Source organism: Clupea harengus, chromosome 14 (assembly GCF_900700415.2).
Source record: "Clupea harengus chromosome 14, Ch_v2.0.2, whole genome shotgun sequence".
NCBI classification, from domain to species: Eukaryota; Metazoa; Chordata; class Actinopteri; order Clupeiformes; family Clupeidae; genus Clupea; species Clupea harengus.
In genome coordinates this window covers 11,546,313-11,572,334 of record NC_045165.1, presented here as the reverse complement: position 1 = coordinate 11,572,334, position 26,022 = coordinate 11,546,313, and the positions used below count along the sequence as shown (strand labels likewise).

The 26,022-nt window shown below is 40.7% G+C and overlaps 3 protein-coding genes across 4 annotated transcripts; 2 read left to right on the top strand and 1 right to left on the bottom strand.

Moving 5' to 3' along the window:
- Positions 1-315: 315 nt before the first annotated feature.
- LOC105899611 (kelch domain-containing protein 1) lies at positions 316-4,513 on the top strand. 2 transcript variants are annotated; one of them, XM_012826811.3, is made up of 13 exons: positions 317-669; positions 824-894; positions 1,096-1,213; positions 1,340-1,452; positions 1,841-1,925; positions 2,011-2,094; positions 2,491-2,571; positions 2,695-2,753; positions 2,973-3,082; positions 3,186-3,258; positions 3,421-3,505; positions 3,650-3,702; positions 4,014-4,513. In XM_012826811.3, exons 1-13 carry the CDS (start codon positions 565-567, stop codon positions 4,135-4,137), a joined length of 1,161 nt encoding a protein of 386 aa, XP_012682265.1. In that variant the 5' UTR covers positions 317-564; the 3' UTR covers positions 4,138-4,513. The 2 variants fall into 2 exon arrangements, with proteins under 2 accessions (XP_031436415.1, XP_012682265.1); XM_031580555.2 differs by lacking the exon at positions 2,011-2,094 and having other exon boundaries at positions 316-669.
- An 83-nt stretch (positions 4,514-4,596) lies between these two features.
- Positions 4,597-6,724, top strand: dnaaf2 (dynein axonemal assembly factor 2). Its single transcript, XM_031580542.2, has 2 exons — positions 4,597-6,248; positions 6,341-6,724. The coding sequence occupies exons 1-2, from the start codon at positions 4,797-4,799 to the stop codon at positions 6,722-6,724; spliced, it is 1,836 nt and encodes a 611-aa protein (XP_031436402.1). The 5' UTR covers positions 4,597-4,796.
- Positions 6,725-7,046: 322 nt separating this feature from the next.
- lrr1 (leucine rich repeat protein 1) lies at positions 7,047-11,739 on the bottom strand. The gene is made up of 5 exons (XM_012826906.2): positions 11,470-11,739; positions 10,805-11,048; positions 10,247-10,345; positions 8,318-9,045; positions 7,047-7,761 (listed from the first exon to the last, which is right to left on the bottom strand). The coding sequence occupies exons 2-5, from the start codon at positions 10,985-10,987 to the stop codon at positions 7,506-7,508; spliced, it is 1,266 nt and encodes a 421-aa protein (XP_012682360.1). The 5' UTR covers positions 10,988-11,048; positions 11,470-11,739; the 3' UTR covers positions 7,047-7,505.
- Positions 11,740-26,022: the final 14,283 nt, after the last annotated feature.

Below are 26,022 nucleotides of genomic sequence, written 5' to 3'. Positions count from 1 at the left end.
CTCTTCATCAAAACCATGGTAGGAATTCTAATTTTTTCAGATGCTCTTTTTTCCTATGTTATGTTTTAAACAGATGGAACAGTTGACAAAATGAAAGAAAATTAACTTTAGACCATTTAATGGTTGTTCTTGAGTATAACACGACCAGTGTATCTGGAAATGTATCTGGAATGTATTTGTGGAAATATAATATCTTTGACAACATTGTTTTCATTGGTTTTGACCAGAATGAGGGTGGGACATTTTTTCAAAATAAAAGTTTTCACAAAACTAAAAGTATTAAATCTCATTTTTAAAGCCACCAGTTATTCTGATTAGGCACATGGAAATAGAAAAAAATACAAATCGATTAGGTAAACTGCTGTAACTGGGGAAATTGCTATCCAAGGGCGCATGTCATTTTTCCAACACCCCGACTTTTCCACTTCCCTTGTCTCGGTAGGCTATCTAAATATCCTCCTGTTTGTTTCGACCTGTCAAATCATTCTGCTGTAGGCGACTTGTTTGCTTGGCAAAAAGCCCGTTCTTATTCATGGAATATAACAGAAATAGAAGTTGAAATTTATGGAACCGGGAGGTGACTATCGTGAGGAGCTCGTGGCCCGAGAAAGAAGCGGTCACACAGCCGTTGTAGAGGGCAATTTTCTCTACGTTTGGGGGGGATACGTGGTGAGGAAAAGACGTGTCAAGTGTTATGGAATAGCCTCGGCAATATCGACAACCGTTACAGAATTAAAGGCTGAATAAAATACAGATCTGACTATTTTAAGCCCTGTGGATATCATCATCAAGTTGCATAACTTTCATTTGTTCTTTTTTACAGTCAATTGCTGAACATGAAATCTTCCTTCCAAATGATGAAATCTGGTTGTATGACTTGGACAGTGGTGTTTGGTAAGAGGATGTTTCTAAAACGTTTCTAAAACACTGAAAACGATGTAATGAGTTATTGGATGACTGGCTTTGTTCAATCATAACATTGCATCCAGAAAAAGGAAACCCACGATAATACTAAGGCTAGACTAAAACATTTGGTTTGTTGTTTATGACTTGTGTGCTAGTGTTGTCAATAAAAATACACATATTTATGTACAGGGAAATTGCCTCCATGGCGGGAGATATCCCACCATCCATGTCAGGCATGTGTGGATGCTCACTCAGTGGGGAAATGTTCATATTTGGGGGTTGCTGTGATGATGGCCAGACAAATGAGGTTAGTTGACATTCTAGCATTCTACTAACGACTACTTTAGAATGATTTATTATCATCTGTGTACTCCCAAGGTCCTATAGGGCATGTGGTCTTTATTATAATGTGCTTTTTTTTCTCTCTCTCTAGCTTTACTCTGTAAACCTCTTGGATAGAAAATACACTTGGAAGAAGAGGAAACATGAATCTGGTTCAGTGCCTTCTCCCAGAGATAAACTGTCCTGTTGGGTTCATCAAGACAGGTAAGACAGGATTGCAAGATGTTTTGTTCTTTCTACTGCAATTCATTCTCCAAAACAGCAAAACAGTCCAGGTGCATTTACCCCCTCTACCAAATGTTCAAAGCATAGCATTCATTCCAAAGCATTTCACAATTCTAAAGGTATAGGCGTGGTCTTGAATGGCTGTGATCCTTTGAACTTTGTTTACTTAGCCTCGTGAACACTTTACACGGTATTGCAATTATAATTTTTTTTTAAAGTGAACACTTTTCTTGCTCAGCTGATGACGGACTTTCATCCAAAATGTCCTGTATCAAAAACTGTGTCAGCACTTACTGTTGTGAACCACAATTATGCCCTGGAGTTTCCTTTACATTGATAGACTTGATAGATTGATGTACTTTTTCAGGGTCATCTTCTTCGGTGGTTATGGTCACAAGGTCCTGAGTGAGCTCAACGGCTCCAGAAACTTTATCATAGATGAGGCTTCATGGGTAAGTTAAAATAACTTTAATTTACAAGGTAACATTTCAGATTGAACTGAGTCAATGCTATCAGTGAAATTTACATCAATTTCAGATGGAGGATGTATTTTGGGGATGGAATAATGAAGTTCATGTGTTTGATCCACGAACAAACAACTGGAGTCAACCACGCACTTTTGTAAGATCTTATTTGAGGCACTGCATTACATTGTACATCATTTGATCTACAATGCAAAACCACAGACATTTTAAATAATTATATTATATGTACAGAACAGAAGAACACGGAAAATAATCATATTGTGTTCAACATGAATTATTATTATTATGAATCATATTATGAAAAATCACAATATGATTATTTTCCGTTTTCTTCTGTACTGTACATCTAATGTAATTGTTTAAAATGTCTGTGGTTTTGCATAGTATATATGTTCACAGTTGTAGATATGTGAAATATATGTATAAAGGATATATAACATACTTTAATACATAAAATGACCAACATATGTTTTGGTTTTTGCTTTTAAGTTTAGAGTGGGCCAGTGTGACATGTCCTTTTTTGTCCTGACAGGGTCATCTACCTGCCCCAAGAGCAGCACATGCGAGTGCTATTCTGGGAAGGAAAGGGTACATTTGTGGAGGCAGAGTCATGGTGAGTGGTCACTTCTATAAACAGTATGCAGCTGTATCCTTTAAATAATTGCATACAACCATGTAATAACGTAATATCATTCTGAGAGATGTTGATTCCCCCCACCCTTTTTATCGTTTGCAGGAGACCCGAACAAGTGACATCCACTGCCTAGATCTGGAGTCTTGGACTTGGTCTGAAATGTAAGGCTGACATTTCATCTCGTGGCTCAGTTGATAACGTCACTGACCTACTGTTCTCCAGATCTATGCACAATATTTAGTCTGTGCCGAAGTAGTATTTCACATGCTGAAAAAAGTACTCTGGCATTACATATAATAGTTCACTTACATCTGTGTGGTTGCAAGACAGGAGAAATAACCGATAATAAATAACTGATACACAATTTATGTAATTTCTAGTACACCTATCTCTGCTCTTCCTGTGGGTCGCTCATGGCATACCCTCACAGCCGTGTCAGACAAATCACTGTTCCTCTTTGGGGGACTGAGTGTTGAGTGCAAACCTATGAGTGAGTAAAAGGCTCTGAAATGTCTTGAGTTGATGTTACCTCACCAATACGTAATATTTGTAAATATGGTGGTAAATACATGCATTGAATTTATCGTAAATAGGTGATGGCTGGGTGTTTGACGTTGAGACAAAAAAATGGAAGGAGCTGGATCACCCATACAAGGATAAGCCAAGGTAGTTGAAAAGACCTGGCAGGTTGCATAACACTTCAGTGAACTACCTTTATATCTACACATGGTTCCATTGTCATACTGCTGTAGATTTAAAAGGGGAATTTAGAGAATGAGGCATTCTGCATTACCACTATTCTTTGAACTTTTTTTTTTTACATTTCAGGTTGTGGCACACTGCATGCGTAGGCAGGGACTCTGACGTCATTGTATTTGGAGGAAGTCGAGACTACATCCTTCTTGTGGACACTGTGGGTATCCAAGCCTTCTTTGGAATACTTTTATGTTCAAACTTGTACATCCTTTATAGGACATAAGTAGTTGATACATATTGTGATATTATGAAGATTGTGATCTTTTTGTGTTAATTATTATAATTGTTTTTCTTTACATAGGGCCATTGCAATGATGCACTCATCTTCCAAACCCAACCGTATCCCCTTCACAGGTAGTGTAATCGATATAATTACTGTGGTGGCACACTGACTGATGGTGTGGTTATGAACTTCCAATCAAATATTTATCATTTACCAAAACATTTAGGGTTTGTTTTTCTCACATTGGTAACGGTGACCCATAAGGTTAGTGTGGTGGAGTTCTAATCATCACCGGGTTACTCCAAAAAGATGTTTCTAGCTCAGATTGTTTGAATGTGATGGTGGTATTATGTACATGTGGTATCATGATGTAGTATTATGTACATTGTATAAACTCAATTATTATGTGATGTTTTGAACTTGTAAATCTTTGTTGTTTTAGGTTATGTGAAGACTTCATTGCCAAAAACTCTACAGTGTTTCAGAAAGAACTTCCATGTTTACCAACAAAACTAAAGGGAGCGGTGAAAAAAAGGACTGCTTTTTTTAGACCAGCAGTATTGTAGGCTACCAGTTCAGATATGAGCCATATAGCCTACCATGGCCCCAATGAGCCACCGTCCAGCTATTGCAGAACATTTCTGTCACAATAATCAAGAGATACAAAGCTCTTTTTTGTTGTGCAGCACTAAAGCCTAAGCCTACCCTTTAGAAGATGGAGCATATGCACATTCAAGCTTGTAAATGTACATGTACAATGAGTTTTGTATTGTTTCAACATTTTAAAATGTTTACAATTTATTTTATACATTATAATTTTGGCTGAATTATAAAGTGCTTACTAGCCATTTCAGGAAGGTATCGATCTTTTGTTTCATAACATGTTAAAATGACATTGATGGGAATAAATAAGTTATATTTTCATGGAACATTTTAATGTTACCAGAGTGACTTGGGAGCGTGTTGATATTGCCATGGTTACCACAACAGTGAACTTTTGTTTATGTTAGGAAGCTTGCTAACATTGCCTAGCTTGACCAGTTACTTTGGTGGTGGTTGAAATACCCACATAAAAACAGAAAACATAATCTTATAACTTAAGTACCTGGTAACCGACCTATTGTGGTGTTCGATTTTTTTGTTCGCGTTTTATTAATTTGATCTTGCTTGTAGAGACTTAAGCCTAGGCCAACGACAGCTAGCTAGCTAGCATTTCCTTACCACAATGGAATTTGGCTCTAAACTTGAAGACATGAATCTGACATCAGACGAAATGAGCCGTCTGGGCAAAGCTTTGAAGGATGAAACTTTTCGAAAACTGTTACATGACTACGCAGAGGAAATTTCAAATCCAGAAAACAAGAAAAGATACGAGGAGGAAATAAAACAGTTGGAGCAGGAGCGGGGCATGGACGTTCAGTTCATCCATCCGAAGCCTTTTCGTGTCCTTAAAACCAGCGACGGTAAGCAGAAGTGCTTCATCAACATCTGTTCAAATGAGTTAATCAGAACCGCAGAGTGTAAACCCGGCGGCGGTGAGGATGGAAGAAGAGGTCTGCACTGGTCACTTCCATACAGTCTAGCACCAGGAAGACCCGATGTGGATTCGAATGGAAACAAGCACATGCTATATGATGTCGTTTTTCATCCCGACACACTCCACATGACAAGTAGAAATGCGAGATTCATGGAACTTGTCGACAATACGGCGATGGATGGGATACAAGAGTCTTTCAAGGTCAAGCTGGACAGAAAGAACACGAAAATTCTGAAGACAAAATACAAAGGTGTGCCACATGCAGCTGTGATACGGAGGGCAACATCTGGACTACCAAGAAAACAAAATGATACGGATAAAAACGATCCCCTCGCATTCCCTTACCCGTATGACAAAGCCGAGACTTCATCAACATTAAGCAATGTTAAAAGGAACTCGTCTGGTGATCAGTCAACACAAACTAAACCTACTAAAGCCGTAGAAACTTGCAGTTCAGAGAAGCAACCCACAGAACCGCATTACACTGTAAAATACAGGTCAGTCGTTGATTTACAAGACTACAGGTGCTCTAGAGACTCTGCACCCAGTCCACGTCCCAGAGAAATAGTTATTGCCATTGATCTGCCATTGCTCAAATCTGCGGCAGATGCTGATTTGGATGTAACAGAAAAACAGATTGTTTTGAAATCCAGTAAACCTGCATATATGCTAGAACTAGACTTGGCCTACCCTGTGGATGAAAACAAAGGACAGGCCAAGTTCAATAAGCAAAAGAAACAGCTGGTTGTCACCTTGCCTGTTCTGCCACTTAAAGAGCCTCTGCTGACAGCAGAGAGTCCTGAACTTGTTGGTGACACCGAGGAACAGCTAAATGGGCCAAGCGCTGAAGAAGAGCGAGAGAAAACTAGTACAACTGAAAATAGCCTACAGACACACGAGCACACATGTGTTGAAGCTGATGCTGAACAGCCTGGCTTAGATGTTCAGTGTGTAGACAATGTAAATGTTCCAGACTGCAGCAGGCTGCCAGAGCTAAGGCTGCATGTGCAAGAATGGCGTTCATCTTCCGCAGATGTCCAAGAGGATACCCCACTGTCACCTGACCTTACTAGTGCTGAATATTTCACAGATAATACTGAAGAGGAGTCAGTACACGAAACAAGAACCACAAAGGAGGAGGTAAGCAGTTTATTATTTCGTTTTTCTAAGGTAGTCATGTATGTCTTTTGAATGAATGCCTTTTTTATTGATGTTGTAACAATGCTTTGAAGGTGGAAACATTCATAGCTGCTACAGCGACCTCATTAGTAGAGGACACACTGGAAAAGATCCCTGACAATGAAGAAGAAACACAGAGTACAAACGAGTCCACCATGGAAGATGAGGAACAAGAGGACTCATGTTCACAGGTGGACATGCTAACCTATGTACAGGCCAAAAAGACAGTACGATTCAGCGAAATGGTTTCTGTAGCAGAAGAAGAGGATGAGGATGACTTGCCTGAAGAGCAGAGCTGCAACAGCACTAGACCAAAGCAGCCATCAGCAGTTCTGCGAGAGATAAACCCAGAAGACGGGACTGAGGTGATCATCAGCGATCACACAACATCCTCTGCTTTTGTGTTTCAGAACTCCCTTCTGTATGAGCTGGACTGAAATACTGAGACACTTGAATCAATTTAGCGAGCCTATTTGATGTTTGTACTTACCATACAAAGTGAGGGACTGGCATCATTCTATAGCATGATTATGGCAAGATTTCCTTTGTGTCTGATGATTTAACAAGAACTGTCAACTTGCAAACAAGGCCTCTGATGTTAAGGCTATTATTTTCAGCTTCCTCAGAAGGTCAAGTTACAACATTGGCTTTAATTTAGCATTATTTCTTCAAAGTTTGTTTCAGTTGTTCTATCCTGCTTGTTTACATCTACTGGTTAAATCTGTCTGCTTAATACAGAAGTTTTTCAGTCAAAGAGAATATTGTTTAATATTTATTGGAAATTCAATATTCATTCAAGCATGTAATTCATTACAACAAGTAAAAAAAAAAGTATTCTCATTCCACTCAAGTATGATAATGGAGTGTTTCATTTCAGTTCTAAGTGCACCCTCCTTTCAAACAAACAAGAGTAAACAAACAAGAGTAAACAAACAGACAGCATACATACTACATACAGAAAACATTCAACCATCAGTCGCCACTTCAGCCTCCAAATTCTGACCTCTTAATAGTGGAACGTGAGTGGTGGACATAAGTGTGGACAAAAAAAAAAAAGCATAACGTCAGGGGCCAGTGTTAAAAATCACAGCATTGAGACACCCTCCCATGTCAATGTCCAAATAGGCTGATATCACCACGCTGGCTAGCTGCCCCAAAAAAATGAAAAAAGGTCCAGCTGAATCGACCGCTTTGAATAAAAATTTTTTTTCGGAAATGTCATCTGACTCCTCGCTGCACGCAGTTGTCAAGGAACTCGCAGTAGCACATGAGCGAGCAGAAGTGGCGCTGCACGGGCGCCTCTGTGCCGCCCATGTCGTCCACCAGGACCACCGTGTGGGAGACCAGGTGAAGGTTCATGCTGACTGAGGTCTGGATGAAGGAGTCGAGGCAGACGCGGCCGCAGTCACACACCTTGGCAGCATCCAGCTCGGGGCACAGGTGAAAAGGGATGCTTTGAGGTCCATACGGGATTCTGTGACATGAAAACAAGGTGTTTTATTATTAAGTCATTGGTACTAGGTTTTCATAACAGCTCTGGTCATCCTTAAAATTGCGGCATATATTGTGGCATGTTGTATCATTAATACAATGGCACACCGTTTTGGAATACTGTGCTGTAGTTGTTGTTGCTTGCATAGGATTGGACAGTGGCCAACATATTTTTAAGGATGGCCTCAAGAGAAAACAGTAAGCTGTCTGTATTCAAAGGACTAAAGGCACCAAACAAACGACAGCTAACAGTTTCAGTTTCACTACAGACGCCAAACCAGAAAGGCCAGACCTGCCTGATATAATCTACTGTAAAACTGAGCACCATCTTCCTAGGGGCATGTCCTGTCTTCAAACGGTTGATTAATCTTTCTATATAGTCATCAAAAATATGTAACCTTAACTTTACACTCATGTTTTCACAACACATTTGCATGATGGACAAATGACATATGTGGTATATGTGGATCACGTGTTAAAAGAGGAGAATACAATAAGACACCGCAAACCTTGAGTTTTCTGAGTACCTGTGTCCTCACCTGAGATTTACTACAGCCCTGGCAGCCAGTTCTTGCAGCGTGAGAGGAAACTTGAGCTGAATGGTGTGGTCAAAGGGATTGGGGTGTGTAAACGGGTTGCCAAACAGGTCCAGGTTATCCAGTGACAGCTTCCGGAAGTCACTGGGCAGAACCGCCAGCTGGTTGTGCGCGGCAGAGAGGTAGCGTAGCTTCGACAGCTGCCCGAAGCGAAAGGGCAGGCACGCGAGCTTGTTATCGTCCAGCTTTAGGTTGACCAGCTCCCTCAGCTGGGAGAACTCGGCGGGTAGGGCCTGGAGGCGGTTCTGGCTGAGGTCCAGGTGCTGGAGCGTGCGCTGGAGGCTGGAGAGACAGAGGGCCGGGCTGAAGGTCTCCAGGTGATTGTTGTGAAGCACCAGCTCAGCGAGCGAGCTCAGGTCGCCGATGGTGGCGGGCAGCTTCTTGATGTGGTTGTGGCTGAGGTCCAGCTTGCGGAGCAGCTTGAGCGAGAGCATGCGCATGTCCACACGGGAGAGCTTGCAGTAGGACACCTGCAGGTGCTCGAGAGAGTAGGGGAAGTTGGAAGTGAGTGGGTAGTCTTTCTTGGAGATGACAACGAGCTTCTTCTTGGGCTTTTCGACATCGCGGGCACGGACCGGCGTCAGGGTGGAGAGAGGCATGGTGTCTGCATCACTTCCTCTGTGAGCCAGGCGCGCAGCGGAGAGGAAGTTCTTGAGACTGTTGGCATCAGCCTAGGGAAATAATGTCACAACAATGTTGCTTAAGTTTTTTGCACAAAAGTGAAGTCTTTTGCATTACAAAAGGTACAAAAAAAAGATCTGAAGGTGCCATGTATACCATGTCTGTTTTTTCTCAAACAACAAATGAAAGACATAATGCACTGTTGTGTTTGTATGCAGTGTATGACTTTTTTTACTATGCAGTAATTAGAGAGGTCATTAACTTTCACAGCACACCTTTCCCTTCTACATCAACATGGCAATCATCTTTCCAAACAGCAAGCAGGGTTTCAGTCTATAATAAAAACTGGGATAACCTAACAGTATGTACTATTTAGACTCGAGGGCATCACATTCTAAATCCCTTAGTGTACAGTAACAACCCCTAAAGAGATGCAAATTACTTTGTGTCTGATCGATACAACTGCATCAAAGGGGAGTTACAGAGCACAAACTGCACCCTACAAAACTACAATAATCCTCTGAATACTTGTGGGAATAGACAAATTACAGGGAGATTTCCACACCCACGTCTGTGCTCACACCACTCTTACAAACTACCGATGCCTTAGCACTTAGACAAAGCCCTCCACGGCACTGATGCTGGGGCATAACGTGAAAATGTCAGGGCTATCGCCGGCACCATTGACGGGACCCAAACGCGCGTGCAGGAACTGGGGGAAAGGTCAGTGGAGCTCAGCCACGGCTCCAGCTCACCCAGGGAAACAATGACTAAGCCGAGGATTCCGCTGTCTGAATGCATCACAGTTCATGTCTTATTCTTTTTGCAGGACCTGTCTTTACATGCCCTGTTCCGGAAAACAAGCCCCGTAAAATTTTTTAAAAAGAGGCAGCAGAACTGTAATCAAACCAGAGGGGGTGGTTGTGAACAGCTACGTGCCATGGCCTTGTTTACAGGAACGAGGGGACAACATGCAGGTAACAGAAACAAAGGCAAGAATGTAACCACACCACTAGTCTCTGTTGAAAGTAGAAACTAAAGGTTACAATAACATATCCTCTATTCACTATGAAGAAATAAACCCTAAAGCCCTAACATCAATGATGATGATGATGATGATGATGATGATGAAATGTCACAATGAGTCATTGCACTAGCATCTGTTCTTTTCTATTTAGTCTCTCTTCTTTAATCAAACACAGAGGGGGTCATGTGTTCCATTAGTGCAGTGGGGATGGGAAAATGCCTTACCTTGCTTAAACAGATGTCCACAGCAGGCTCTTTGAGTCTGACAGTGGCTTTGCCTTCATCCATGAACATTGTAAAGAACTTCTCAATGTTCTCCTTCAGCTATTGGATCCAGATGAGACATCAGATTAGGCATGGGAAATGTCAACAGGAATAATTCACCTACAGGCATTTGGTGACCCATGCTTTACTATACATTTGACTATGTCTATTAAGTACAATTTAAATGAATATACCAGAATTGGACAAAGAGTTTAATTAAATCTGTACACGTGTACTCAAAAGTTGTCATATTTCACATCAACAATCTTTTGCCAAATGTACCAGTGATCTAGCTACTGTGACTACAGAATTATGTGTTTGGGAAACTTGTGAATTGTGTCATGCAACTTGTTGTGGCCTAGTTAGAAGGTATGTTTTTTACATTTTAAAAACAGAGGGGCATGCTAACTCCCAAGAGAAAACAATCAACATGCAGGCACAAAGTAGCAATTTTAGACTCTGTTGTTAAATATAGGCCAACTGTTGAAAAAAAAAAAAAAAGACTTAAAGGTCACAGACCTTATACTTTGAGCCAGCTCTGTCTTTTGCTGTACAGACCAACAAATAGATGCCAGTTCGTTGCGTTGTCTTGTCTACGTGTCTCCCAATAGACAACACTGCCCTTGCTCCTTTGCCTCGGCTTTTCATCCCAAACGAAGGCAGTATCCGATTGATCACTTCGACATCGCACTGAAGCTTCATCGTACCAATGAAGGAGGTTCCAAGTTCTGCGTGAATCACGTCTCCCAAAAGTTCTCAAAACCTGCAACGTCAACAGAAGTGACTAATGATGCCATCAAAATGCCAACCCCATAAAGAAAAACAAAACACTGAAAACCATGATGTAACTATTACGCAAGACCCCATAGAATTGCTCTATGTTTAAAAGTAGACAAAGATGACCATCTTCCTCTTTTAGTACTTTTAGTATTGCCATACTGAGGTGGTTTGTCCATCAATCCCTATACGGATAATTTTCACGTAGCTACGTTGCATACATCAACTAGCTCGGAAAGTGCCCATGCACACAATCCAGATTGACATCAGCTACATTAGCTTGTCAAGCATTTAACGTTCAGCTGAATACTTCAAATATGATTAAATTAGTCACATCGCACGATAATAATAATGTTAGCAAATATTACATTTGCAATGAATAAAACATTAAGCAAAGTGTAACTTACTTGACTGGCTAGCTAACGTTACCTTGAGCTAGCGAGCTTCCAGGCTATTTAGCTAGCAAACTTGTACCTGGACATAACATCGTCGACGGGAAACATCACAGACTTGCTGGATGATAGTATTGTTTACACGTACTTATCTCATCTGTTAAAATGAGAGGCAGTGTCATTGTTTTATTACAAAGTATTACAAAGGTTGTTAACAACGTCAGAACTAGCTCCTTGTTTTGGTGGGAACCACTACTCTGCGCCAGCAAGAGGACTGCACATGCGCAGTGTAACTGTCTTCGCCCTGCTTTATGTTTTGATGATGAACTATCGAGCACGTTCTCGAGGGTCGCAGCGGGTTCTCTGAGTTGCAACCAATCATCGAGTGAATATGCCGACCTGATGCTTCGCCTGGGTCTTATTGAATGCTAGATGTGGCGCCTATTTCTCAAAATCTTGTGATGCAGCCTTTCTGCAGTTGATTTATCTTCTAAACCCATTTGGTCTCTACTGTCAGAAAACTGTTGTCATTGGAGTTGTTCGACAGGATCTCAGACATTTCTGGAACAAAAGTGTGTGCATAACTTGTATTGGGTAGGGTTAAAATTAGTTATACCCCTTTATGTAGCCCAGGGTTGGTGTAACTTTGGGGTCAAGACTCTTTCCCTCTTTTCCTCAAATCTGAAATATGAAGTGCCTGTCCAGAGATGACTGACATGCATCCACTTCCTAGTTTGTTATTGGTTTAAATCCTGTCCATACATATCTGGCATTCTCACAACTAGATCAGAGTCCATCTTAGTATAATGACCAAACCAAAATGATGGGGTTGTTTGGAAGTGCTGTATTGTATCAATCATGGTCATGCACTGTGTAGGCTCCTGTAGAAGCCTCTAGAAGACAGTGAATGACATGGCTTAACGCCTTGTGAAATATCGACTTAGGGGTATGCTCACTTTTTCAAAAGGCTTAGGAATGTAAATCTCTGAGCAAGGAATGGCTGTACCTTGTGATTTTGAAAATACTTGTTAGGTCAGCGAGTGCCACAGGATCCCCTTTTTTGGTGTGTGTCTAGATTCACAGAGCTTTAGGCCTTCAGCGGTTGAGTTTTGAACATTCCATTGAAGAAATGCATGCTTCAACAATTTTAAAATTTGGAACATTCATTCTACAATGTTCTAAACACGCAGCTGTGATGACAGCCTTTGAAGAGTTAATTTAGTGTAGAAAAAAAGACAAGATTTGCTAAAAACACAATAACATAATAATGATGGATGATTTGATGTTCTCGACATCTTCTTTAAGACTGGGAGGGGGTTGAAGTAGTAGGCTACTGTGATTAAGTTATCTCAGAGGGAGTTTTTAATTGAGTCTGCAAGGATTTATTTTTATAGGTTGGTCTTTAAAATTCTGAAATGTTCTGTCCTTGGTTTTAAACTGAATCATTTCATTTGAGTATTTTTTTTGTTTGTAGACTTACATTACAGCCCCTCATGGTCTATCTTGATCAACTGCTATATCAGTAATATACAATTCCACATACAAGTTTGTTGCAGTATAAATCACATAAAAGTCAAATAACCAGTTAATCAGTTCCAATGGACATGTCTAATATGTATATTATTCGGAGAAAGAAGAGAAGACACCAAGAAGGCACCAAGCTACTGTGTGTAGGATAATGTCAGGATGTGTAGATACTCTTTGAGTGTGAGATTTCTACTGCATTTTTTTATTTGCACTTCTTCTTTCAGCCACTTGGTGGGGGAAAAGATCTGCGAGGACCAGCCTTGTCTGACCTGCCTACTGGGAAGGAGCAACGCAATGAAATGTATGTCAGGGATATCATGACAAACTCTTCTAATCTTCTAAACTCTTCTGACTTTAGTGGAAGGGGGGGGGGGACTAGATGTGATTCTCATTATTGTTTCATTTATTTATTAATGATAAGTTTTTCTCAGTTGTTAACACACAAAAAACGAAAATTCGGCACAATTTGCAAAACCTTCACATCATGTACCAATCGCTCGACCCAATTTGGCACTACTTCACACTCCCTTATCTGCATTAGACTCTGACTTTCCTTCCTTACACTCTGATGTCAATTACACATCACCTTGTTGTCAAAACACTACACACAATGTTCAGTTGTTGCACACACTTCTCAAGTAAAATCTCAAAGCATCTACCTACAACACACAAATAGTCAAATCTCTAAACATTCAGGTCTTTTAAGCAATTTGCAATGAGGACTGCAGCATAAAAGTGCCTTGAGCCTCTGTTTTGTTTGGTAAACAATGGAGAACTTTGAAGAGATCGACAACCAGAGAAGGTGAGGGGTAAGAGTGAGAGGAGGAGGAAGAGGAGGACAAGAAGGAGGGGGACAAGGGGGAGGAGGAGGAGGACAAGGAGGAGGAAGAGGATGAGAAGGACAAGGAGAAGAAGGAGGAGGAGGAGGAGAAAGAAGAAGGAGAATGGTCATCTCTAATGAGATTTGGGCCGCAGTGGTAGACCATGTGCTCAACCATGGTTTGAGCATGAGGGAGGCTGGCCAGAGTGTCCAACCAAATCTCAGCCGCTTCAAAGTTGCTGCCATCATCAGAACCTTCAGGATGGAGAACAGGTACGAAATCTATTTGCCTTGTGTACTGTAATACTGCATATCAATAGAATACAGTGTGCTCCGATATTTGTATTTTGCAGGACTGAAAGAGAACCACACCGTGGAGGAAGAACACACACTTTCACCGCCGAACAGGAGACTGAAATTGTAAATATGGTTTGTGAGAACAACGGTATCACACGGTTTACAGTACTGTACTGTTCTCTGTGTGTATCGAAATAAAACTTTTTTTGCTGCATTTGTGTGCTGTTTTATGTTTGACTATGAAAAAAGTAGGCCTACACTGAGACATTTTACAAAAGGAGAAATGGCTCATTCTCCAGAGTCATTGTCATTCATATGGTGTGTTCCATTTCGATGATTGTGTTTTCAATTTTGCACTAAATGCTAAATGCTTGGTAGTGTGCAGCAAATGCTTAGTTGTGTGTACTCAATGACTGTATGTGTGTGTCATTTGAAAATGTGGCTGTGTGTACCAAATGAAAACACAAGTTCCATTTTGTGAACAGTTAAGAGATCTGATGGCAAAGAGTCATCTTGCAAAGGGAGTGTCAGGTTTATCATTTTGTGTGTGAGGTTTTCAGTTATGTGTGTGCAGTTTTGAGAAAGCCATTATTGTTTTGAAAAACGTGTGTTAACAATTGTGAAAAACTGTAATTAAAGATATTTCTCTTAAACTTCCTTACGAGAAACCGTTTGAAACAAAAATGAGACGAGGCACTTCAAAATCTACCATAATTGACAAAAAAAAATCCTATCCCTCGCCTCAACAGCTTTGAAAAGTCTTCTTGTCATGTGTTCTTAACTGTGTAAATGTGTGGCCCACCCCCAACCACCAGCGTTGCCTTGAGAGCGAAACACAGGATGTAATATTTAGATGTTTTAACATTAAGTCAAAACTAAGCATGATTTCTGACCCTGCTGAGGCTCTCATTTAACTCCATAGGTGGAATTTGGTCCATGTAGAAGTTTGTGAAGCCGGAGATTTCATCCTAAATCTCACTCTTAGTTCCATTTAATCTTGATCTTTTAGAGAAATTCTTTTTAGATTTTCTTTTCATATGGGTACTTACTCAGGCAGTATGTTGCATTAATGAACTAATTAGCTATATTGTAAGTAAGGCATTGAAAATGAAGTTGAGTCAAGGAGAAGAAAGCATGCATGACATGGACTGATATTTTATTCTGGTTTGAAGTGTGCTTCAAAGTTTTGACTTGTTGGTGATACTACGGTCTAGAGTAGGCTATCTCAGAGTAAGTGCCTGCGGTGAAAGCGATCTCTACCCCAGAAAAAATGTTCACCATTACAGATGGGTAACGGTCTATGGCAGATTCTAGAACAAGTCTTTTTTTCCTTAATGCATTCAGATGTCTGATTAACACAGCTTTCAAATGAACTTGGTCTCACTCAATGTGATTAAGCATGTCAAGAAATATTCCACAATATGAAGAAATAAAGTGGAATAATCTTCTTCTCTGTGACCAATGCTCCCGACCAGCCCTTGTGTAAAATGGCCCCATGATATCCCCTTTTGATTTGCCCATAATTAACTAAGATAATAGGTGCTAATGTGGTGGATGACAGCCTGAGTTGTGTGAAATAAACTATGATGTGCCGAGACTCTTGTGTGAGCCCCCAGAACCACTCTGAAGTCCATTAGCCCTCTGATTACACATTTGAATGGACTGCCTCTGGAATTTCATTTCGATTCATTCTGAAAGATCAGTGGAACATCCACAGATGTGCGAGAGGTTTGTGTATTCTCCCAAGTTTACGGATTATGCGCTAAAGGATTGTGAAGGAGTCTTTGTGGTGGCGTCACATTTTCATGCAGCTAAGTTACTGGGTTCAGGCACCTGTGAATATGTTTAACTGCACATTATACACAACTGTAGCAGCCCCTCTTGTCTAATGTAGGCTTGTACCGTAAAACTGTAGCTATTGTTCTTGAATTCACACTTTCAATTGAAACTGCACTGAATTTAGACTAGTAATATGGTGAAAACACATGAAACTAACATGATTTCAGCACATATAATGTCCTCTGGTGCTACACGATCTCCTTGAAACCAACCAGTAGATTTTCAGTGTAATATTCACATAGTAATTAAAAGAAGATGGAGGCAATGTTGCCTCATTAGTCAATATGCATGTATTATTGCAACAGACTGAGCATGATATTGAATTTTAGATTTATAGTCTCTCAACACAGTGAATATTTTTCATAAATTTCAAAGCGAACCCCGGTAGGAGATATGCAATCAGTCAAAGCCCACTCTTTTCATCATCACCTATGAAGTGTGGGGAGATATTTATTTCAGGCCATGAAAAATTACACAAAGTAACATTTCATGTCCTCTGGACCTAAAAGAGACTGGAAACAAATATTAAACTTTGTGGGCTAGAGGGTGTTACGGCAGACTTTCCTCATCTGTCAGCACCTAAGTGAACTAGGATTCCCCTTGTCTGCCCAGCTCGGTTAAGGGAAGGGCTAGGTTAGTGGTACGCTCCCCTTTAAAAGCAGATGTCTGTTTGACAAACAAAGGCATTGTAGGCCTCCAGGCTAGGCTGATCAGACTGCACTATAGCCCAGAGCACTGTGACTCTGACAGTCAAGGTCTACTGCTGTGCCCTTTTCTCTAGAAGAGAGCTGTCCTCTATCATTGCTGAGGGGTGTTCTCACTGCCTCTTGCCCAAACATATGTGATGCTATATCTTACAGTACCGGTATGTACAGTGTATTTCAGTTTTTCACAATAATATTTTAGAACAACTACATTATCACAATTACTTTTTTTGTTGTGGTTGTGCTGTGGTAGCTTGTTTTGAAAATACCTGCCATCTTAAATTAACTTCAATATGTGAAGAGCTGGAAATAGCTGTGAGTGGGATTTCATCACTGTTGTAACCAGGGAGTGGAATGAGCTTCTGGGGATTTTCCATTAAATCACCTTCACAGAAAGGGCCTTAAGGCCTTGGCCGATTTCACCTTTACAGAAAGGGCCTTAAGGCCTTGGCCTCACCTTTACAGAAAGGGCCTTAAGGCCTTGGCCGATTTCACCTTTACAGAAAGGGCCTTAAGGCCTTGGCCGATTTCATCTTTACAGAAAGGGCCTTAAGGCCTTGGCCGATTTCCGAGTCGGTCCTGGTAGCGTTATCATTAGTCTTATTGCAGATAGTCTTGATGCAAACAACTGAATTTGTGAAAGGAATCTTGAAACCTCATGCCATGATAGATAATGCAGGAAAGGGTGGGAAATTACTACAATGCACACTAGTGAAGCTGTTGACGTGTTCATTATGCTAGTTATATGTTGGAAAAGATGTGAAGTTGACTTGTATAAAAGTGTAACAGTATAATCAGTTGGGCTGGTTAAAATATTTACTCTTTAATGAAAAATGCAATAGAATGTGTAGCATCTGACAGGGAAGTCCCTTTATCTTGACGAAAGCCAATAGCTCGACTCTGCTTATCTAAACACTGGAGGTTTTTCCTTCTTGCATGTCACTTGTGATATCGCAGACATTTTAATCAAACCAACTGGAATATTGTTCATTCTCTGCAATACTTTTTAAAAATCAACATTCAAAATAACAGGAAGCTTTCAGCCATATCTAGACAGATGTGACTTCCAACACACCCATGTGCATGTTCTCATAGAGCATTTATACATCGTACTCGTTTCTGATTCTCCTTGAAGGCATTGAAATGACTGTAGAGTCTCCAACACGTGTGCATTTGTAATGAATCAACATGATGAGATCAGTGCCGGAAAGAAAGTGATCCATGGACCCCAGTTAATGTGGGCTATAATTCCAACTGTCTGTTTGCTGGGCATGTAGCGTGGATCGAAGTCAAGCAAGATCATAGACTCATCAACCACACTCGTGAAATCACGCTTGCTAGATAGTCAATTTTATTATATTCGAAAACCACCCTCTCAGGCATTCGCAGATAGACTCCGTGACCAAAGAATGATGACAAACAATGATTATCATGAAGGTCCCTGACATGGCAAGTGGGAAAACACCGCAAGAAGACCTCGGCATTGCCAGGAGGGGAAATGAATATATTCAGTCTAATGATCAGGATCCCTCCATTGACATTTCACGAAATCCAATATTCAACCTCAGAGGAAGCAATCTCAGCACGACTCTCTTTCTCTCCTGGTGATGTGCTTTCTGAGCGTGCCGCAGACCAATAAACATTTATAACCCTCACGTACATTTGGCATCAAGCCCGCCCACTCCAGAACCGCCACAGCATCCTGGCTATAATAAGCTGCCTGGTGTGACATGCGCGATTGTGTGCGTGTGTGTGCGCGTGTGTGTGCGCGTGTGTGAGTGTGTGTGTGTGTGTGCGTGTGTGTCTGTGTGTCTGTGTCTGTGTGTCTGTGTCTGTGTATCTGTGTGTCTGTGTGTCTGTGTGTCTGTGTGTCTGTGTCTGCGTGTGTGTATGTGTGTCTAAGAGAGGCAGGAAGAGGGAGGATGAGAAAGTCAGGGAGGGAGTGATGGAGGAGGGGAGGGAGGTAGGGTTCCACTGGAGAGCTCTCACAGAGATGCAAATCAATAGTGCAGTACACCTGATGTTATTTGGTTCAAGTGCAGAGCACTGAGGACAGACTCGAGGCTTTGGGGACCTCAATCTCCATACAAGACAATATCATTTACAAAACCACAGGGGGATTTTGGAAAATTAGCCTACTCAGTATACAAGCCGGTGCCTCTGCCGGGTGAGGGTTGTGGAGAAGGGGGAGTAGTGTCAAATGAATATGGAAAGGAGCAATGAAATATGCTTGTAGACTTGGTATCAGACTTCCCGTGGTCAAGTTTACTTTCTGGATGTCTGTGGATGAAACAGTGGAATCTATGTGTTTTTAAAAGAGAAAGTATCATATTCCTGAAATGGGATAACTTCTGAAGTCTTGGGAAATACTTATTTCAGAATGTGTTTACATAAAATATATGTATATGGAATATATGTATCGTGTATGTGGGATAATTCCAGTGAATGTAGTTTCAGACATTAAATAGCACAGTGTATCCTGTACAAACTAACAGGAAACAGTTGTTGTCAGGTGTAAGGTACTGTAATATAGTGAATGAATGTTTTCTGGGAATGTAACTGATATTTAGAGTGCATTATTCTACCTCCATTTGAAGGCAGACTGTCTGGCTATCCAGCTGTAGGTCTCATTCTCCCTTTATGTGTGTGTGTGTGTGTATGTGTGTATCGAGTGCCAATGTCCTGGGCAGTGTATTGGTCCCCGTGTTCCATGCACAGCAGTGGCCAGAACCCTCCATCAATTCCAACTGCACAGAGCAGCTCTGTGTCATATCTTTGGGTGCATCAGCAATCAGGCCCAGGGATCACCATTGATCTCCTTTAATGAGGTGCACAGATAGGGTTTCCCTTTTTTGTGCAAGATAAAGATCAGCTCTCAAAAGCCCCAGAGATAGCAATTAGGCCATGCAAGTGTAGGCAAGGATCATATGCACAAGGCGGGGCTAAAGTTGCCCCGAGCAACAGCCCCTTTGCCCTCTTTGGCTGAGCTGCCCCTCTGGAGGAATATTGAAGTTGCATGTGTTTAATCGCATGTACGTGAAAGTGAAACTTATACTACAAACAGACACTAGATGGCAGTGTAGCACATTCTCTGGACCAATGTCAAATTACTAGCCTATATTACAACAACAAAAAAGTTTTATTTTTGCTGTTGTGGTTACATAAATACAAGTAGCCCATAATTGGTGAAGGCAGACCAAATTAAATAGCTATATCATCCACACTTTTATTACTTTTTGATTGGCATGCCTTCGTGGGACACAGAGATGGGATGGCCCAGAGCTATTAAAAAAATAAAAAAAATAAGTGATGCAGTGATGTGAGGCCCTCTGCCCCCTGTCATATAACACTATAGGGTGGTGTCTTTTGAAGTTGTGGCAATGATTAACGACGAGTGGTATACATTTCCTGCGAATAAAAAATCTCCACATACGCTTCCAAACAATGTGCAGCTTTGCATCACATTGCACGTTTGCATGACATTGCACTTGGAGATCGTAGGAAAGCACACAAAAATACATTTATCATACGGAAGTTATATGAATAAGCCTGGTTGTTGAAGCCTTCCTATTGTTCGGGGTAATGTGTTGATATCCCCAAACTTCAGCACATGCCTTAAGTTCTTTTTCTGTAAAGTCTGTAAAGTGTCTTTGTGAAAAAAGTTTTGTTAAAGCGCTACAGAAATAAAATGAAATTGAAATGAAAACAATGACAGCATGATGTCTGTATATTATTGTCTCTGGAAATTTCATAGACAGAGATGTTTATTATTGTATTGTATTGTATTGTATCCAGACAATCCATGGTATTTATTCATAGAGATATGATATATGAGTATGCTCAAATAATTGGTCTGATACAGGATGGATATAAGCGTGAAGTATATTACATTTCCAATGACTCAAATTTGCTAAATCTACTTTATAAGTTAAAAGAGTTTATGTTTAAAGTTTGAATATTGGGGTTAGGGTAGAGCAACAGCCAACCATTCAGCCAGAGGGTATACTGTGCAACTGAAGTTGTCTTTGTGTGATATTTTGCAAGGCAATAAGGGCCAGGTTTACTGAGGGAATGAAGCCAACTTAGTTTTTCTAGTTACAGTTACAGGTACAGGTACAGGTACAGTTACAGTTACAGTTTTTCCTATAGCATGATCTGTGCTTTGTTGTGTTATGAATGGTGTATGCATTATCAGCGACATTTTTGAGATTTCATTGGTTGTTCTTCCTCCACAGCTGCCAGACCCAGTGATTCCCATGCTTCCCCCCATATTTTCTTTGTCTTTCTGTAGATAAACATCTGCACTTTCTGAAGTACCTCTTACTTAGCAAGTGGGTGTTCCATCAACTATCGTCAGAGGGGGAGCAAGACGACTTGTCTTGCCTTGTGGTCTCAGAATATATTTATCATTCTGAAAGGCTTAGTGAGAAAGTTATTCAGGCTAGTCTTAAGATTACTATTTTACATGTCTGGCTTTTTCTCCAAAAAACAAAACAAATGCTGAACAGGTCACAAGAGTGTAAGATGTAAGCTGTTGTACAAATTGTTCTGAGACTAGGGGATTGCAGTTGCATTATCTCAACTAATACTTTCTCCTGTAAAAAGTGTACTAAAAAGACAAAGAGAACACATTGAATAGATGGAACAAGCAGTTCAAACACCTGTTTTCATTGGTAAGTCAACACACTAAGAAATCATAGGAGCTTTCTATATAGATGTTAATTCTCATGGAGTCAAAGTGATGTTTTGGCACGCAACAGAATTATGTATCTCTGTTTAAAAGTGTTGTGTATATCTGCTCATTTTAAATGTTTTAGCATCTATTCACCCAAACCCTCACTCCAAAAAACACCTGTGTTTCTTTATGGCCACAGACTATTACATCCATTGCTGCAACCAAATTAAAATGGCCACAAACTGGCCAAGAGGAAATTCTGTTGTCTTCCAAATTTTGCACAGTGGGAGTTTAATTAGTTGTGCTGAATGGGCTCAGTTATGGAAGAGAATAAACTAAGAAACAACAGCGAAAAAACTAAATAAATAAATAAAAATGAGGATAGAACATAAAACGAGTTTAGCTTAAGCTGCTACACCAGATTACCTTGTTGACCTTAGTGGAAATTAACATGGGCAACTTTCACCCTTCTCCTACTTAATTATACTACAGCAAATCCCTGGGTGAGATTTGGGCCCATGTGGCCGAAATGGCAATCACCCATGGAAGAAATTGCCAATTTGCAATGGCGCCAGTGTTTAAATACCCACAGTGTTCCCACGTTTCTTTTTTTCATGTCTGGAATGTAGCCTGGCATTCAAATCAGTGCATGCAGGCAAGTTCCTCCAATCTCTAATTGTGATGTTTCTCTTGCCAGCTCACACGTAAACCAATTCACTGCCCTGACAAACACACACACACACACACACACACACACACCCACATGCTCTCACGTACACATACAACGCAGGTTGTAAATTAAGAGAGGCGTATGTTAAGCCTAACATTTCATATCAAAGTTTTTCAAGAAGACCGTATCAAACTTTCTAAATGAATTTGCCCTCGAGGTTAGGAATTAAGCTGCTTTGCTGAGAGTGTGTGTGCGCCACATGCCAAACAGTATGTTAGTGAGGGTGCCTAGGTTTTTCTTTTGGACGTGTACATTTACACTTTTGCCCAGTGTGCTCTGATTGGTCAGTTAGGCTGACAGTTAGGACTGTGTTACGAGATTGCGTCATCTTGTAACAAAGGAAAAGGGCTGGTATTCCAGTGAGGCGTTTCAGGCATCTGAGAAAAGTGGTGTTTGTGGGAGTGAGTTACACCCTCTGGCATGTACTTTGGGCTTTGAAACTTTGCAGACCATTTCCATGCACAAAAATCTGTGTAACACACCAAAGGAAATGTATAATAGGAAATGTATAATAGGTCCTCTTTAATTTAAAGTGCCCTTCCTATCACCTAACTTACCCCCACACACATAAAGTTGCAAAATACAGTTTGAAAGGGATGGTGATAATGGAATTTGTGTTAAGTTCAAAAATATTAAGTGGAAGAGCAATCTGTACTCTCAAACATGACAAAATGGCCCCTCTGACATTCTGTCTGTTATTTAGGAGCTTTCTCAGTCAGTCAGTTGATAACGCAATCAATAGTTCTGTGTTCTCCATAAAGCCATCAAGAGAAAGAGAAGATTATTGGCATATTAGAGGAAAGATGAATTCTTAACTTGCTTCTTCCACTAGCTTCAAGTAAATTGAGATATGAAATAAGGAATATGCTTAGCCCCCCCCCCCCCCCCTCCAAAATATCAAAGACACCAAAATATGCCAACCTCCATGTTCTTCATCAAAGGCCCTGCAGATCTTTGCATAAATATCTATTTTTTCCTCTCTTTGATTCACTCTGTTGCCTGTCAAGAGTATCCTCATAAAAAGGTGAACATGTCCCGCTGACATCAGCACAGGTTTCAGCACTAAGGACAAACACACGAGCATCTCTAAAAACCATTTGCACCACAACAGAACCTTCATCCAGGAGCTATCGCCCAGCACACTTAAACACCAAATATTGCATTGCAGGAGGGGCAAGGAACCGGTAAACGATGGAGTCAGCAGAAACCCTGCACGCCGTAATGTATTGGTATTTGTGTAACATTTACATTGCATTCCAGTGCACAGGGTGCAGTAGGCTGTGTCTCTGTTGCTGATTACAGCTAGGGAGCACTGATGCAACGTTGAGCAATTTATTTCTGATCACTTTCAGAGTTGCATTTAAGGTCACCTTCACCTCTGAAAACTCCCATCAGTGCAAAAAAAAAAAAAGGATCATCGCTGTGCATGAGCACAGTAATGAAACGCTTTTGAAATCCAGTTAATTTTAATTGCATTCCACTTTAATTAACAGTAAACATCATTTCAATTTACAGTATTAGCCCGACCTGATAACTGAGCACACACGCCATTATAAGGCCTCCGAAAAGTGCTATACAACTGAATACAACTGAATGCACGGCTTTGACGACTCAAAAGAGAATTGTTTTCATGCAGAGGAAAGATATCGCAACTAGCTTCACACTCCAACGAAGGTCTCATGTGATGATGTACCCTATGGAGAGAGGCTAGATGGAAGACTGTAACAGCATTTTAAGGAGATATTAATCTGCTATCCTGGTCTGCTTTCAGCTTCTGCCCCATTTGGAATGATTGGCTTAATGGTGCATGTAAGTGATTGCAAATAGCTTTGCAAATGTATGCATGGTCAGACTACCAGAAACATTGTAGAAATTGACTGAAATGATTAATCTATAAATTAGCGGCAAAAAGTTCACTTAAATGGGTGGGAAAGCTGTGATAATTGAATGCATGTGTGGTAAATCTACATGGCAGAAGGAGCAGAGTGGCTGAGCGATTAGAGCGTCGTTAGCATTTTAATGTCTCCCCAAACCTCATAGATGCCCTCAAGTTTGGACTAACCTATTGGAAGCACTGGAAGTGTACAAGCCATTAAATATTTAAACTGAAGTGACCACTGCACTAGATTGTCGAAGTTCCTGCAGTCAATCAATCACACACATAGTCACCATAAGAAGCAGTGCTGAAAATGGATGATTACCCAGGAGCAAATGTACACAGTGCTAGGTCATTAGCATTAGCAAAAATCAGATAAGGAACATGCGTTGAGATGGTAATATTTTCAAGCCAAGCTCTTTTTTGCTTGTTGTTCAATGACAAATTTGCATTGACAGTGAGACTTGACATTTGTACAGATCTTTTAACTGCTGACACATGACAAAGTCATGTATTCATGTGTCTTGGAGTTTAAATAATGATCTGGGACGATCTCAGTTCACTTAATAGATTCATTTTAGTGAAGAAATACACAGGTTGTAAAACAGAAACACTTAATGCTGATGATGTTACCAATCACTGATCTTTTGTAACTGGGTTAGCTTTACCATCTGTCTCCTTCAGTGAGGAAAACAGCAAAAAATCCAATCTTTTTTTGATTGGCATGGCTGCTATACAATGTGTGCTTCACCCAATAGCTATACAGTGATTGTGGCATGAGCGCAGGCATCTGAAATACAATACAATACGAGTACAAAACATGATCTCAGGGTGAGGTTATTGGAATTAATGCACATAATTAGTGTAGTAAAGTGTATTTACTATTTTAGCATTCAAGCCACTAGGTGGCAGCAGTAGTCTGGAGTGGGTGGTTGGTCTGGGTGTCAGTTGGAAGTTTACCTGCATGCTAGCAGTTGGATAAAGCTACCTGCATGAAACTGTATTGTTGGATTACGTGGTAATAAACAGATTGAACATAAAGTTGTTCAAGTTACTACAATTAGCATTAGGGCAGAGGTGGTAACTATCTATGTAAGTATAGAAAAAGCTTTAGAAATAATGAAATCATTGCTGGGAGAGTATGAATGGCAGTGGGGAAAGTAGTGCAAGAAACATGGTGTAGATCCTGAGCATGTAGCATATAGAGAGTATCAGCGAAGGATGAGAAAACTCCTGGGTGGAAGACAGGGCCAACTTCAGTGGAGGACATTCTTTCGTTCAGAAAGAACAAGCTTGATCAGTTTAAAACGGCTCTTCACGTTTCAAGAGGAGCTTCTGATTCCAGAAGTATCCAACTGTGCCCCAGCACCCAGCAATTTTCCAGCGGCTGAACGTGTCCTCCGCACGTGATCTTTGAGGAAGCCCAAGCTGAGGCGATGACGACCCACTCAGCGCAATCACCAGATTTAAAAGCAAAAAAAAAAAAAGCAAAACGAATGAATGAACGAGAGGTAATTCTTTCAAGTCTGTTAAAAAAAAGCCTTCAAAGAAATGGTTTCAAGTCATTAAGGAAGTCACAAAAGAACCAAAACTTGCTGTGTTAAACTCCCAATACCCATTCAGTTGTGTATTTCAAATGTTCGGTATTTGTGTAAAAATCATCCCAACTGTTCTTCGTGGCTGCTAGTGTATGAAAACTCATCTCAGACGAATCCGCACATTTGCTCTTTGAATACAGCAGACTCTGCTTTCAGTGAGCGGGTTTATTTGCATAAACCTGTTTGTCTATTCATTATTCATTATTCATAATTCACACACCAACTGTGTGGTTTCAATCCACCGTTGAGATGTAATAGGCTTCAATGGCTTTTCACCCCTTTCCCTCGCTGACAGAGAACATGGTGATATCTCATTTGTCCTTCGAAGCTCCACACAATCCAAACACATAATTAACACAACGTTCAGGATTAATTTGATAGTCTTGGCTTTTCACGCATGGGTGACACTGGGTAAAGTATTAATTGCACGACGATGTCTTCCAAGTCAATAAGAGTGTCCTTCTCCCCCCAAACCTGACTGACACTATTGTTGGCGGTTCCC